At 40.2% G+C, this 16,815-nt stretch overlaps 1 protein-coding gene across 1 annotated transcript in view; it reads right to left on the reverse strand.

The window, feature by feature from the left end:
• Positions 1 to 5,317: 5,317 nt before the first annotated feature.
• Positions 5,318 to 16,815, reverse strand: part of LOC115414959 (pleckstrin homology domain-containing family G member 3-like) — a 32,029-nt gene continuing 20,531 nt past the window's right edge. The window contains 18 exon segments of the mRNA XM_030128339.1: positions 5,318 to 5,679; positions 5,681 to 5,726; positions 5,729 to 5,777; positions 5,780 to 5,811; positions 5,814 to 6,020; positions 6,023 to 6,214; positions 7,174 to 7,845; positions 7,848 to 8,631; positions 10,400 to 10,498; positions 11,706 to 11,716; positions 12,137 to 12,169; positions 12,453 to 12,554; positions 12,649 to 12,682; positions 12,785 to 12,871; positions 14,332 to 14,424; positions 14,508 to 14,690; positions 15,611 to 15,742; positions 15,924 to 16,074. Coding sequence (XP_029984199.1) covers positions 5,505 to 5,679; positions 5,681 to 5,726; positions 5,729 to 5,777; positions 5,780 to 5,811; positions 5,814 to 6,020; positions 6,023 to 6,214; positions 7,174 to 7,845; positions 7,848 to 8,631; positions 10,400 to 10,498; positions 11,706 to 11,716; positions 12,137 to 12,169; positions 12,453 to 12,554; positions 12,649 to 12,682; positions 12,785 to 12,871; positions 14,332 to 14,424; positions 14,508 to 14,690; positions 15,611 to 15,742; positions 15,924 to 16,074 — 3,082 coding nt within the window. The 3' untranslated portion in view covers positions 5,318 to 5,504.

The raw sequence follows: 16,815 nt of genomic DNA on the forward strand, positions 1-16,815 counted from the left end.
CGTACGGCCAGAGGCAGAGGGAAGACCCGGGCCTGCCGTCTAAGTCCCTCTGGGACTGTAGGAACACTCGGCCGCAGTGAGTCCACGCATTGTTTAGCCCTGGTGCAGCTGTCCGTACTGGTGCCCTCCAGCCCCCTGCTGCTGCTGCTGCACCATGTGACGCTGATACACCTGGAAGAGTCTCTCCCTTAGGTAATCACACACACCTGTTCGCATTGCCACACCTGTTCTCAATCCGCTCGGCAGCCCGCGCCCACCTTTTGTAAAAAAAAAAAAACTCGATTTGAGTCAATTAATCCTTCAGGACTACTTTCACACCTTATTCTAGTGGTCGTCATCGGCCACCGGTGCCGAGGATTAAGGCAAAACTATGAGCTCCAAAAGTGGTCATTTTGAGGCAAGTCCTCCAATTTGCTGAAAAAGCGTTCCAGATGATTTCTAACGCGCTAGTGACTGTCTCCTCGGGTGTTTCAAACCTTATTCAAAGTTTCTTCTATTTATGTACAGTTGTCGGTGCCGTCTGGTGGCCTAGTAGTAAGGCATACTCTGTTCTCCCACATCAGAGGATTTTCAGAGAAGTCTTCAAATTTGCTGAAAAAGCATTAAGTACCTCTCTAATGCACTGATAATTGTTCCTTGAGCTGTTTCCAAGCTTTATGGCTGATTGGTTTACATCAGCTGCACAAAACCCCCCATCACTCTAAGAATCTGAGGTTTTTCAGACATATTCTCTGTTTATTGATCCCCACTCCATAAAATTGTTCAATAATGTTTTAATTCTTTAAACTACTGTTCTGGAAACCTAAATGGGATTCCAGACATGAAAGCAGATAACCTCGGAAATAGAATAATCTTATTTTAAAACAAAAAAATATTTTTAAAAATACTTTCATTCACTCAGTAACTCGGTTATTGTTGTCTATCTGTCAGATCTTAGTTTCTGGACTGCAGATGTTTTGAGTCATAGAAGTGTCATTGTACTAATTGTAGTTTATTTTTATTATAGTCCTATTAAACATGAAAATACCAGGTGATAAGTTAAATAAGAAAAAAAATATAGTACAGTGGGTGTATTTACTTTAAAGTGAGTAATATTTTCGGTATGACCTTTGTTAGTCATATAAAAAATTAATAGTACTTTCATGTGTTTTTCAGTACATTACAGCAGTGTATGATGTAGTGCTGAATTCTGCTCCCTGCCGAAAACTGCATCCCCAGCCGCGGGTGATGTAGTTTTCGGCAGTATCTGTTTTATTTGTATTTTGTGTGTTGTGTATCCAAGATTTAACTTTGGAACGTTTTAAATACCTTACAGTTTGCACATTCTTTAATATTAAATAGATTAAAAAAAACCATAACTGCAATATCTTACAATATTATTAATTACTTAATTGCTACACAGCTATGATAGTGTTAAGAGGTTGAATACTTCACAATTAATTTCATACCCTACAGTCAGAAAGGAGGTAAAATAAAAGCCAGGGAGCATTTCACAACAAATTGTGACAGGGTGAATTTGCACATTGTCCTCTTCATGGCTGACTTTGGAAGGGGAGCAGTTTTCAGCAGGGAGTAGAATTTGGCACAACTTTTTTCGGCCAGGTTAAGGTTAATAAAGGGTTAGGGTTGTCATTTTCAGATGTGTCTATTTCACATTTTTACTTTTTTTTTTTTTTTGCCTATTCAGATAATCGTTTAATTAAATCACATTAAAGAAAATAATCAGTGGAATTATCGATTACTCAAATAAGTGATAGCTTCAGCTCCGAAACACATCAAGGAACAATTTGTCGTATGTTCGAAACTATGTAGGACATTTTAAAGCAAAGTTGAAGACTTGTGTTAAAATAACCATGTATGGAGCTCATATTGTAGTCTTACTGCTCAGCCACCAGAGAGCGCTAATGTTATAATTACAATGAGAAGATTAAAATGCTGTAAATACGAAGATAAACTTACTGAATTAATGTTTTAATTTAAGGATTGGAGAAAAATATGTGTTTTATATAAATACTCAGCACAAAACCGCATCTGTTTACTTGTCTCATACTTTGGCCACGAAATGATAATCCCTAGTACAAACAATTAAAGGTGCGGGGGACGGGGACTTTCGTGACCAATTTCTCATCGAATCTGTAAAACCTCAGTCATAGCCTAAGTACCACGAATCTGTAAGTCTTTCTGTGATTACTCACCTGAATCTCTTGCATTACGGTGAACAATTTCAAAGTGCCATCCACCATAAACAAATCATGTTTTACAAACAAAGCCAGTAGGTCACTTGGGCATCTTCGGAATTTTGTCGCGACGTGCATTGTGGGAAAGGGAAGCTCACACAGCCACCTGGCAGCGGCAGCTGCTTCAGACAGGACGCGGAAACAGCAGGAGCTCCCTTCCCTCTATGCATATTCCTCCAGCCGTTTCCGCGTTTCAAACTGCTTCCGCGTCGTGTTTGCTTCATCCATTTGACATATGGTTGCACTGCCACTGTCAGGTGGTGGTGCGAGCCTTCGCTTCCCACAATGTACGTCGCGACAAAATTCCAAAGATGCCCAAGTTACGTCCCGGCTCCGTTTGTAAACACATGGCTTGTTTATCGCCTCACAGGTTTTCCCAGGATCATCTCTGGACCTGCTACTGTGTTCCTGCCTCTCTCCTGCCTTCATCATCATCACTCACTTATCCATATAGTTATGATAGTGTTTATTTTATAGTTCCATAGATGTTCTAGTTCAGTTATCTGTGCATTAACTGCATCCATGTGTCTCCCCCTACTTCCCCCCTTCTCCCCCAGTCTCTCTCTATCTCTATCGCTCTCTCTTTTTCTCCCTCCTTTACTCTCTCTCTTTAACCCCAACTGGTCAAGGCAGACGGCCATCCTGCAGGAGTCTGGATCTGCTCCAGGTTTCTGCTGTTAAAGGGAAGTTTTTCCTCACCACTGTCACCAGGCACAAGTGTTTGCTCCTGGAGGATTCTGTTGGGTTTTTGTAAATTGGCTTAGAGTCTGGTTGTGACCAGCTCTATATGTAAAGTGTCATGAGATAACTTTTGTTATGATTTGGTGCTATATAAAAAAAATTGATTTGATTTATGGTGGATGGCACTTTGAAATTGTTCACTGTAATGCAAGAGATTCAGGTGAATGATCACAGAAAGACTTACAGATTCATGATACTTAGGCTATGACTGAGGTTTTACAGATTTAATGAAAAACTGGTCACGAAAGTCTCCCGCACCTTTAAGTGACATATACTGTTAATACTGATAATTATTTTTATGTATGTTTTTATTTTGCTGGTTCTCATTTAAAACACTTCAGTTTGTTTTTACATCATTAACATTATGCGTTTTTTCACTTTATTATTCTATGATGAATGTTCTCCAAAATTGTGAAATGTTCTAACCCTAAAATGAATTTAAACAACAAATACCTTTTTTAGGCTCACTTTATTGAATATAAACTAAGATTGAGCTCATTGACAGGAAAATTAACAAAGAGCTAGGTGCCTGTTTCCTTTTCTTTATGAATTATTCTAAAAATCTGTGTCGAGTCATCTTTAGTTTAGGATTTATTCACCTCAGAGGGTTAAACTTCTTACCTTTTTCTCAAAATATTAAAACTTCTCATCACTTTTGCCTAAAATATATTTTTTTTAATTTATTCACTGGTGTAACATGGAGGGTTTACATATAATCTGACTTACTGTCATTATTTTATTGATAATTCAATTTATTCTTAATATTGTGATATTATCCTCTTAATTTTATTTTCTCCTAACGATATGATTTTATTCTTTAAGTGTGACTTTTTCCTCGCAAAAAAATTAAATACGACTTAACCATCGTAACAAAAAAAAAGGACTAAACTTTATTTTGGTCATTTGGATTTAATGTTTAAAGCAGAGCATCCAAATGAAGTAAAGAGGCATTAATTCACAAAATGAACAAAAACTATTAAAAAATTTTTTTTTTTTAAAAATCAGTGAAATTAACAAGAACTACTCCATAAACTCAACAGTAACCTTTTGATATTGACTTTTCTCGCATTATAACTTCTACTTTTCTCAATATATTTTTTTATTATACCCTTTTTTTCTTATATTTATTATTATCATCTAACTTTACTCCAATGATAGTGCCATTTTCTTTATCATAATTTCATGTGTTTTTCATCTTTGCTGGGTCCTTACCCTTCGACGTCACCGTGGTTGTTTACAGTTAAGATGAACATTAATTCTGTGTAAAATGTAAATGAACATGTACAGGACACATTGACTCTGCTCACGTTGGTGTGTTTTTAATGTGAAACAAAAATGTGAGGCCACATTAACACGTGAATATCACACACGGACCACAGTTACAGAAACTACAGTGTGTTTGTGTATTTACAGGAGGTTCAGGTCTAGTAACATGGTCTACAGAGTCCAGGTTCCAGTCCACGGTCACTGAGCAAAGTGCTACAAGAGTCGAATGTGTTAAAAGCTGCTGCAGAAGGTAAGAACAAATCAAGTGGATCAGAGTTGTCCTTTTCAACCGCAAGATGTAAGTCTTGCTAATTTAGTGGTTTGGTTATTTCACACAGACCAGTGTTATTAAGTTCAGTGGATTATTCAAGTTCAACACTGTGTCCTGGCTGATCCCCTGTTGACTGAATTAAAATCATTTTTTTCAGCAGTGACATAAACAAAACTCTGTACAAACAAAGATTCAGACTGAACTGATATGTATTTAAAGCCTTAGAAAGATATTTACACATTTCTAAATCTCTATCTACAACATGCATCAAGGAATGTAATAAAGGTCATTTATTTGACATTTCATCTTTTCAACATCATCTGTAGTGTTCTTTGTCGACTTGAATCTTTGAAGAGGCGTTTGGTTTTTAAAACTTTTGAAATAATAGTGTATATATAATTATATAAATGGTCTATATATGTACAATTGTATATCATCGAGAACTTTGGTTTTTGTTAAAATATAATCGACTTTATGGAGCTAATTTACTGCCAAAACTTTTGAAAAATTATAAATTGTGTTAGATTTTACCCCAGGGTCGTAGAATTGCAACCCAATAAAAATGAGTCATAAAATATACAACAATGATCAATAACATATCAAACCAATAGCATTTGTGTTATTAGATGAGTTTGTTTGATAGGAATGTTTTGTATTTAAACCACAGGACTCTTAAAAAATACCATTATATTTTGGCAGGAGATCGGCTCCATACTTCATATTCCAGTGTGTTTATCTTTACAGAAAACTTGTAGAGATCTAATGATATAACACAGAAAAGGTTCAAGACCTTCATGTGACAGGTTTAATGACCCGACACATTTACTGATCCACAGCACTGACTCCCAGTGTCTGGTTTTACTGAAATCCTGTTGTTGTTTGTTCAGCCGAGGCTTTGAAACTTCTCCCTCAGGTTCTTCACGATGCTCTGCTGACCGCCGTCATTCTTCTGTCCAGGGTTTACGTTCATGCTCTGGGACTCGCCGACCTCAGGTTCCTGCGGCCTCATGGGCTCTGTTTTGTTTTTTGGCTCCTCCCTGTTTATACTCGTCTGACTCCTGATAGGCCCGGCAGCGGTCAATGACGGCCATGATGGAGATCTTTTCCCTGCTGGTTGGTGACCGGATCTGAACATAGCTGTCGTCTTCCTCTTCTCTGTCAGACTGGTTTTCTCTCCATGATGATGATCTTGTGTTCGGTGTCGTTGGTAGCGGTGCCTCACCTGCAACATAGTAACCCTCGTAGCTGACGCTAGAGTCCTGGTCCGGAGCTTCTGCAGGTCTCCGAGTGGGCTCTGCTCAGCCAAGGGTCTAGAGAATTGGCTCTGTGTAGTCTTTTCCTGCGCTCCTCACAGCTGATGTCAGGACTCAGTGATGGACTCTTGGCAGCTCCTCCATCACTGAGGACGAGGCTGGATGAGCAGCTGGAACGTCGTCTCAACCCGCCATCTAATGCCTGCTCCAGGTTGGAGCGATTCCGGCCGACCCCGCCCTTCTGACCTCCTGGTCACTGTATTTGGAGCGGAGTTCCTGAACGTCGGGCCAGTGGAAGCCCTCAGTGGAGGCAGGGATGAGGGGGCTACGGGGACGATTGTGGCTCGGGGGGACCGGCCCGGGGCCCCTTGATGAAACCTGGTCTACAGGATTCGGAGGCAGAGAGGCCGTTGCGCGATGAGGAGGCAGAGTCAGACTGGGTTTACCTGAAAAGCAACACAGATCTTTAAACTGTGGACCAGACTGATCCATGCCTCTTCACTGGAGATGATGTTTTAATTTAGGATTTAAGATGAATAAAACAGTAAAAGTCAGATGGTTTTAAAGTTTCAGAGGCTGATTGGACCATGATGAAGGACATCACATTCTATTAATATTTTTAGAGTAGAGCATATTTATCTCTAACAAAATAAAGAAACAAAACCTAAAAATATTTAAATACATTAAAGCTTGTGACAAAATGTCTATTACATGAAGGCTGGTATTGACAGTTTCAGTACATCACTTAACTGTACATGGCTTCTTAATTTCATTATAATCCTCATGTTATTAATTTTTCCCATAGTATTAAACATCTTACCCCTGAAACTCCATAATTTCTATCCAAAGCTTCAGAAGTTGAAGAATCATAATATTTTGTCATTTCCAGTTACCAATTCAAAGTCCTGCTGAATTTCATTTGAGTGTATTCTGAAAAAACATTCAAGGTACAGGTTCTTTTGAGCATATTTGACAAAAAGAGTAATTTTAAACACTCAAAATCATATTCAACAAATGGACCTCATTGTCCATCTATGTCTTGTAGCTTCTCTTCTTTTGCGCTGCTTTTCAAATGATCAAACACAAAGTGAAGGTAGTAGAAATGGAACAATACAGAGTTGGCCGAGGGGTAAGAAACAAGTTTGCAGCCTCACACTGGCTTAAACATTAGGTGAATGCTGCAAGTGTGTTCCACCAGTCAGTGTTGTTCAGCACACAGCCCGCCCCTTAAGAATACTGGGGAATCTGAAAACTTCTGCCCCCCCTAGGACATTTTTTTAAGGGAAAGATTGGTGTTGATGGGAAGTTGTTTTTTAACTGGATAATTTTGGTGGAAATGCACCATGGTAAAGGTAAAGCTCCTGTGGTGGAAAAGGGGTTAAAGTTTGCAAGCTGGAGGACTCACCTGAACTGTCCTTCTCCTCCACTACACAGGGCAGGCTCTTCTTCCGGACCAGGATGCCCTGACTCCGCTGCCGGACCACAGGTTTGGTGGTTTTGATCCGTTGGCTGTACTGACGGGCCAGATGGAGGACTTTGCTCTTGGCCTTGTCGACTTCATCCCCTTGCTCTGAGTCCTCTACGGGTCTTTGTCCCTCTGCCTCCGCCTTCAGCTGAGCGACCCGAGGAAGTGGCGCCCTGAGAACGGACTCCTGTCCGAACGCTTTTAGAGCATCCTTCAGGCTTCCTGTCCGATTCACGCTGGAGGATTTGGGCTTTGGGGGTGAAGGAGTGGGCGATTCCTCTGTGATGTCGCTGAGATCGAACACACTGCCATTGTCTGGAGTTTTACAATCGACGCCAATTGTTCTGGTGAGACTTGAAGCTTCACGAGGCTGTTCACGACCTCTGTCTTCACTTTGTGGTTGGGTCATCTCTCGTTCCATTGTCTGCCAGATCTTGATCATTTCAGAAGAAGGTCTGAACTCATCATCCTCTGCTAGATTCTCAGATCTGGACTGATCACCTCCTGGACCTGAATCTTCTGGTTCTGTGATGCTTTGTTGAGATTTTAAAGAGTCCTGAGAAGTGCTGTAGACCATGTGACTCCTGGTATCTGAGCAGGAATCCAGACTGGAGGATTGGTGGATGAGGGGGCGTTGTTTGGGACGGTTTCGTCTTTGGGGATGCTGTTCAAGCGGCTGACGGAACTCCTCACCAGCCCGGTTGGGATGTAGGTCAGGCTCTCCCTTCGCTGGAGGCTGAAGGTAGCGTCCTGGCTCCCAGCGGATTCATAGTAACTCTTGATTTTGCCAATGAGCAGCTGGTCTTGCTTTGAGAGCGTGGAGTCTCGTCTCCGTCGAATGCCTCGGTCGGCATCAAAAAGACCTTCGTCCCTCGGAGACAGCAGGGTCAGGTCTGTGGATCCAAAGCTCTCAATGGGGTCAGAGCAGATGCTGTTGAGTCTTGACGTCCGGTCGGGAGGGTCAGCGCTGAGGCTCAGGGTGCTGCCAGTCCTGCTTGGTAACCGCGGTGAAGTACAGCCCGGCGAGCGGGCATCATCCTGGGCCAGACTGCCTCGTTTGATGCTGTTGGTGAAGTGCTGAGCGATGGCACTGGCTTTGTCCAGGACTGAAGATGGAAGGATACTGGCGTTTTCAGCCTCGGTCTCCGCCTCCTCCTTGTCGTCATCATCATCGGAGGATTCCCCGCTGCTCAGAGTCTTTGAATCTGAATCAGGAGTTGCAGAGGACGGCTCCCCTGGAGGCTCTGAATCCCCTTCAGCTTTCTGTTCCAACTCAGGAGGAGACTGTGAGACCCTGGGAGGCGTTACAGGCAAACTGTCTGGTTCTGAGGAAGGTTCTGGTTCAGGTTTTTCTAGTGGTTCAGACGTCTTCTCTTGTGAAAGTTGATCTGTGGAAGGCTTAGGAAAAAAAAAAAAACACACATAATTACAAAATAGAAGAAGTCACTGTTTAAGTGGTTGTGCAGAATCTTCAAATTTAAAGTTGAGTGTGTGATATTTCGTGACACCTAGTGGGAAAACTGTAGATTTCTCCTGTCCTACAATGAGCATTAAAAGCATTGAAGTAGGGCTGCACGATTAATTGATTTTAAATCGAAATTGGATTTTTTAATTAAGACGATTTTAAAAAAAGGGAAATTGTCAAATTGATTTCATCTCTGTCGTGCCTCTGGGCCACGCACCCGCGGGCTACCGTAGACTCTTCCTGCCGTCTGTGACAGCGGTCTGTCACAGAAGTCCGTGTAATGACTGGACTTTAAATCTGTTCATGAACCCACAGTAGTGATACCAATTTAAGCTGTGGTTTCACGCACGGATCCCACAATTCAAATAGCTGCATGTGGATCACTCATCTTACGTTGTCCCGGATCCGTACTGTACTGTCTTCTTCCAATCCGGGTCCGGGTCGCGGGGTCAGCAGCCTCAGCAGAGGAGCCCAGACAGCCCCCTGCCCAGACACATCCACCAGCTCCAGGGATAGAATCCCTCCAGTGTGTCCTGGGTCGGTCTCTTCCATGCATGGATCCCCCAATTTAAATATAACCGCATGGGGATCGCTCATATTATGTGGTCCACGCACGCATGACTGATGCCTGTCTTACAGTGGTATCACTTTTGTGGGCCCAGATACCAAATAAAAAAAAAAAAAAATACAATTAATTTATTTCTCTTAGTTGCTAAATTTTCATTCACAAATGTAAGTTCTGTAACAAAACCAAATATTTATTTTTGAAAGATGTTGAACTTTATTTAAAGTTGTTAGATAAATATGGAAACAAAAAGGCTCTAAAACCATCAGTATTTGCTCTGTTTTGGATATTGTATTGTAGTGTATTCCCCCTGGCAAACTTGTGATGTTATTTTCTTGTTGTATACACTGTTTGTATACTCTACTTCATTCAATAAAGATTTAATGGAAAAAAAAAAAAAACTTCTGTGGGCCCATCACGTGATACCATCACAGATTTGAGATGGTCTGTTGTAGTTTTACCCAAAATCGAAATCGAAAATCAAGTTTTTGGAGGGAAAAAAAATTGGGATTTTATTTTTTGCCAAAATCGTGCAGCCCTACATTGAAGTCATTGGATGGAGTCAGTATTTGTTATGTCTATTCTGGTCTTTTATTCCGAGGTTCTAAACTCTAGTCAAAACTAAGACACAGTAGAAGACAGTGAGCCTGTTTGCATGACCATAAAAATCTGATAACTGGGAGTAATCACAAACAGTAAAACAACAATCTGAAATTTACATGTTTCAGACATATGATAATGGAAAAACGGAAAAATGGTTTAGAGGCTTCAGTTCATTCAATGTCTTTCGGAGTGTAGATAGCAATGATACTCAAACCTTCTATTATCGTCTGCTGTTCACATGGTCACCCTTCCCTATGATTTAATTATTTTTTTAAAACACATACACAGGAGTAAAAGATGAGGTTAAATCAGATTAACCGTTATAAGTCTAGGTGTGTTAATCCAAATTCTCATAATCAGATTACTATTGGTATCTGATAAAACATCAGATTATGCTGTTTACATGATCACTGAATAATCTGATAACTCCAGGAGTCAGATAATGATCACTTTTTGTGCATGTAAACAGGCTCACTGATGAAAAATAAAGAAAAGGAAATGTATAACCTGTAAATCTACACCCAGTTCTGTACCTGGTCACATGTTGGTTCATGGACTTTTGGCTCCTCCCCTTCAGGAAGTTGCTTGTCATCCTGGTTACAGCCATTTGAGACACTGCCACTGTCGTCCTCCTTCAGAAAACACAAAAAACAAAGTGTTTAAAACATCACGCAAACTATAGTGGAAAAAAACAATGAAAACACTCTGTTACAAGGTTAATGTACTTTAGTGAAACTGTTCCATCTGCTTTAATGCAAAAGCCGTCACTCGAAGCTATTAGACGGGTCAGTTCACTCAGTTTTACCTGCGATGTGGTATTTTTACATTTAATTTTCAAACAGTTGTGGACAGTTTCCCTTCAGTGTTTTGATGGAGTCAGTAAAGTGTGGATGTTACGGTGGTTCATCAGGCTGTTTTGTACATGTGGTTCCTTTTGGTTCTCACATGGGAACCTGATGTAGTCAAATCAACTTGACGTCTCTTTCAGTCGGCGTTTGTTAGTCAGCAGCTGATGGATGTTATCGCTGAGTGGGGAGCGCCGTTATCCATCACACTGTCCTCACCATCACCATGGTAACCCCAGTGGACAGCAGAGCCTGGGCCCGGTCGTGCCAACAGGAAATGGCGGCCAGTACGGAGCTCACAAAGTCGGCCACCTGGTCGTCCTCCAGCAGAATGTCGCTGTCCGGCTCACTGTCCTCCGCCTGCTGAAATCCCCCACCCTCCTGATCCTCTTTCTCAGCTGTGGAACGGTCCGGCCGTCCCTCCCCTCCGCGGCTAACACCCCCTCACTGTCTGAATGCTGCACAACATCACACCCTCTGGTTTGTGATGATTTACAACTAGTCGAGTCCACGGGGAAAACGCATGACGATAATTTAAAGACTTTAAACAGTGAATTTTGACGGCTCTTAAGTCAAAAAGGAGAAACTTCTGGTGCAAAGGATGACAAACACATAATAAAAATGACTTCAGAGACGCAAAAAAAAAACCCATCTTGATGCATCTTTTACGTCACTTCCAACTAACAAATGAGGCAAAAGACACAAGATGAATGCTTTGAAAAACATCGTAATCATAACAAATTAACTTCACCTGTCCCAAAATTAAATAAATAAGGTTTGAAATGGAAAAACTGAAGGTGTTAAACAGTGAGTTTAGATCCTAATTCTGAAGTTTATAAACCACACTCACGAGAATCACCCAACAAACACAACAACCTGACAGTAAAAGAGTGAAACCTATTCCTGTTGAGGATTTTCATTTAAAATCCTCTTTTGAAAACATGCAACAATCCAACAGAATTTAAAAAAAAAAAAATTGAATCCAGTTTCTTACCTTTAGCACGACTGTGAGTGAATCAGCAAATCAAACAGAAAAATTCAGTTAAACAATTCCAGTGTCAAAATTCAACAAAAAAATTAAACTTATGATTATCTTGTACAGTACAAAAGGAAAAATTATGTTATTTTACTTCTGTATTTTCTGTCAAATATTCTCTTTATTTACAAGTTGTACTTCTTTCATATTTTAAGAAGTCAAATTTTACTTTGCACATTGTGGTATGTTCAAAGACGTCTCTAAATGTAAGATCTTCGATTTTTTTTAAGGAATTACTGAGCTCTAATGCCAGTTAAATAATTATGAAAACACTAATGTTTATCTGTCATTAAATGTACCAAAGTGAAGACAGAAGAGTAAAGTCAAACTGATCTAAAAGCAGACTGATAATCTGTGAAATGATCAGATTTAAGGTGGACTGTGTTTACCTTTGGTGTTCTTCAGGATCTGCTTGGTTGGTTCTGACGGAGGAAAAAAGGAGGAAGATTATTACATAAACTGAATATGTCATTTAAACATAGGTCATATTTCAATAAATTAATTTTTTCGTATCTTGCTAGAATGATGTTGCAGATTTGTGATGTCCAGTAAGTAAAAAGTACAAAGAATCAATAAAAACAGAACATTTAACTCTTGTGTCAACTAGTGGTTAAAGGTTTGAAGTCTTTGTATTTTTATTCTTGTTACCAGTTTTCTTTCAACACCATCTATTAACCAGATGATGACGTGATGTCATGCTCGTACCTGACTGCCGTCGCCCCTGACGACCATCGCGGGGAAACTCATCAGACTGAGTGGACAGAGCTTTTTTTAGCCGTTCAGGACTGTATCGATACCTGGGAGGGTCTGAAACATAAAAACAAACATGAAACAACACAAACGCATCAAACCCAGTGACTAAGTGAGGGTTTTGTAAAGTGTTTGGACATCCTTTACTCACATATTGAATCCATCTCTAAAATGGCCTCTTTGGCCTGAAACACAATCACAGACAGTGTAAGAAGACGCAGGTACATGTGCTACAGGCATAGAGTCCTGTTTTACTGGTTTCTAAGCTGGTTTTACTGGTGTGTGACCTTCTGTGGGATGATGGCATGGTGGTTTTCCAGAATGATGCGTTTGATGTGATGAGCCCACAGCTTCTTCTCCTCCACCGTCTTCGCCTGAAACATAATGAATGGTTCCAGTCAGGTTCTTTGGTCATTTGATCCTTTAATGTCAAGTCGTTAACATTAATGATGACCAGGACGACGACCAGACCAGTTTACAGAGCAGCTCATTACATGTGTAGATGAATGATGTTGGTTAACCTGTTAAACCCGGGCCATTAGTTTCTAGTGGGAATCATTTCAGTGTAACACAAAACAATGGATGAGCCGATAGAAGCTTCATTCACATAAAACCAAGTTAAAATCAGGAAATAAAAGTACAACAAAATTCATAACCATCGCTTCATAATGCAACCTTCATTTTGCTCTTCAGCTCATCCAGTGAATTTAGCAGTAGAGAAATAATGCTGCATTCATGTGCTGCTGGAAAGATGATCCTTTCCACTTGTCAGTTCAAAATTAAAGATGTTGTGTTCAAGTGCTTTGTTGTCATAGTGAAATGAAAAATGACTGACACCATTTATTGTGACCTGCTACTTGGGTTAAACAGTTTTGGATGTGTTAATTTATCTGCTACATTTTTGGGGGAATTTCCTTTGCACATTGTGTATGCTATAAATGTGCAAAATCATCAGTGAACAGCAACAGAACGTTAATAAATGACCTGTTTATTATTTGCAATTAATCCCTCATTGCTCTTCATGTTGAAAAGTTCAAAGGTTACTTCATCTTGGCAAAATATTCCTAGTTGTCCAGTGGAAAATATAATGTGGGGGGGGGGGTGTTAGTGTGCAGTTTTCGAGTTTGTAATTAGTATTTACCATAGCACGTGAAGGCAGCATAATACTTGTACTGTTGCATCTGTTAAATGTTAGCTTAGAGGTGCAAAGTTTCCCATATTGGTCTTGTCTTATTAAATTATTCTGGATCAAGACAACAGTAGGACTGATAAGACTGAAACAACTGAGGGACAGATTGACCCACTGTTGTCTCTTATCTTTTCACACATTCCAAAGACAAATACGCAACACACACACACATTTCTCCTTTGCCCCAACCCCAAATCTCATCTGCTGTCAACCTGTTTTTTTGGGGTTTTTTTTCACCCTATCCCCTGAATTCCTTTCAAATCCATGAAAAAATTCCAGCATGTGTCCACGTGTACTGTGTGAAAACTGTATGATGTCTTATATTTGTGCTTTGCATTATCTTGTGTTCTTCACTGCAAATTTTAAAGAAAAGGGTTCAGTGGTGGCGCACCAGTTGCGGCGGCCCGATGTCCCTAATCATCGATTGAAATCTCGTTTGATGTACTTTGTGCTGTATGTACACTGTGCTGTCAAATGACGATAAAGTAATCTGCAATCTATGCTGGACTCTTTGTAGCAGACTTTAGCTAATGTTCTTCTGGTTTTGTGGATGTATAACGTGCATATTGCTACAAGGATCAGGTAGCATTACTGTGGCAACACCGACACAACAGTGTAAGAATTTAAGGTGTGGTTCGCTCTCACCTGGACTGTATGAGGCTGTTTGGGGTGTTTGTAGTGGGTGACACTGAAGCTCAGAGAGTCTTTGGCACTTTCAATCAACATCAGGGTGGAGCACTGAAACAAACACCAACAGCATCAGTCTGACATCGCCATGACAACAGCAATGAAGCTCAGACTCGGGGTGTTTCCGTCCTTACAGAGATGTGCGCCTTGTAAACGTAGTGCTCTCCTCTGCGTTTGGTGATCAGCAGCATGCGCTCGAACAGGAACAGCGTCCTTTCGTTTTTGGCCCGGTGGACCTTGAACGTTCCCTCCAGAACCAGCTCCCCGTACGTGGTGAGGTCCGGACCTTTCCAGTGCAGCAGCAGAGACTGGACCTCCTGCAGAAACACAAGGTCAGACAGGAAGCATCACTCAATCATCATAATTTTTGTGTACAAGCATCGTATTTGACATACACTTTACTATACCCTTCCCATGAAGAAAACCCATGAACCAGGCAAAACATTCAGAATGGTGGAAATTTTACAAGATGGAGAACACCGGGATTAGATGTTTGGATTTTCTGAAACATCTTTATTGACTCAGGTAATCCACTTTCCTAAATATTTGCATTGTGTCATACATTTTGACCTTAAAACTTTCTAAATACAGTAAATCTTATTTCTTAGTTTCAAGAACACAAATGTTTTTGGATTGGGGTCATTTGAAATAGAAAAGTGAAAGTCTTTGATACCTTCAGGACCATAAAAAACACTAGTTGGCTGGAAAAGTTCACACTAACATCAATGTTAAATTTTTATTGTTTTCGTCTAGTTACAGATACAGGATATAGTTAGAGATTTTACAAATTTTATTTATGACAGCGGAGAAAATTGTTATGATTAGGATTAACTGTTAAGCAATAAGATGTTTTTTGAGTTTTCTCAACAAAAACCCTTAAACTTTAAAGAATAATAATAAATGATGCTGATATTAACTCCCTCTCAAAACAGAGTAAGATGAACAGCATGCACATGAAACTTATGCGATGAAAACAAAACCAAGAAGAAGATGGCAACATGTGCAGGTTAAGGATAGGGTGGGGCTATGGCGTCATTGTGGCGTATGGGTTGTAAACACGATAATGCAAAGGTAGCATTTTGAAATTTGTTCACACTGTGACCTGGTTTCAAAAATTAGCATATTCAAGCTTACAAAACACCAGTTCTGAGTGAATAAAAACCCTCACTGCTCCTGAACTCACCTCCATGTGGACAGCCCCTAAATGTGTTTCACTGTGTGTGTTTGTGTTACCGACCTGCAGTCTGACGGCGTGTTCATGTTTCCTCTTCATGTCGTTGATGTACCAGGCCACTCCTGTCATGGTGTAGATGGCCTCCTCCACCACCTCATAACCCTCCTCCTCCGGGTCAAAGTGCTTTGCGATCTCCTGAACATCAACATCATCATCATCATCATCATCATCATCATCATGTGACTCTACAGTCAAACTACCAATATCTGACTGTATACAGACGATACTGTATCATATGTAGTGAGCAGATAAAGTGAGGGAATGGGAGGTTTGGTTGTGGTAATTCCAGGTCTGTCAGGGTTCAGGTGAGTCGTACCTGTAGCAGCAGGTGGTATTTGAGGATCCTCTGAACGGGTTTGAGCAGGTATGAACCAAGAGGCAGCGAACGCTTCAGCGACGCCTGACGATCCCGAAAAAACTTCGCCAGAGATTTATTCCTCATGCACTCGGTCAATGCAGCAACCGAACTGAAACAGAAAACTGGTTTTAATAATAATAATAATTATGATTTCTAATGATTTAGATTTCCATAAAGCTTTTTTGGGCACACCAACTGTTAGATACGAGATGAGTCACATTAACCCTTTAACAACTGCAGTCTCTCCAGCGCTGCATTTTGCACTTTACAGTATGCAAATTACTGTAACTCCTGATCCAGGAAATTCAAATGGCATTGGAAAGCTGGGATCCTGAGCCTTCCGACACTATATAACACTTTATGGCAGCAATGTGGGACTCTGTTACAAGTAGAAAGGAAATGTTTCAGAGACTTCCATTACAGGCTAAAAACACCTGGAAATAACAAAAAATATGAAGCCATAATATGGATATTGGATGTTCAAGACCAAAAAGCATGTTTGAACAGATGTTGAATGTTTGTTTTTGCAATCTCAAAAAGTTTTATTATGGACATTTACCGTTGTTCTCATAATAAATATGCTAAAAACTTCAAGTCCGTTTTTTTTTCTTTTTAATTAAAACACACTGTTTTAAGCATTTATTATTTACAATAATATAATCAATGGCCAGATATTGAAAGTTAAGTCCTGAAAACAAAGGTGCAAAAGAATTGGCAAAAAAGCCATTTTCTGACACTTTCATTGCAAAGAAAACATGTTATAATGCCTGTTATAAAGGTAGTCTTAAAACGGTAAAAAAAAAATGATACTAAAAAAATAACATAAAAGTTAAACTGCACTCTATCAGCT

The sequence above is a fragment of the Sphaeramia orbicularis genome, chromosome 24 (assembly GCF_902148855.1).
Source record: "Sphaeramia orbicularis chromosome 24, fSphaOr1.1, whole genome shotgun sequence".
NCBI lineage: Eukaryota > Metazoa > Chordata > Actinopteri > Kurtiformes > Apogonidae > Sphaeramia > Sphaeramia orbicularis.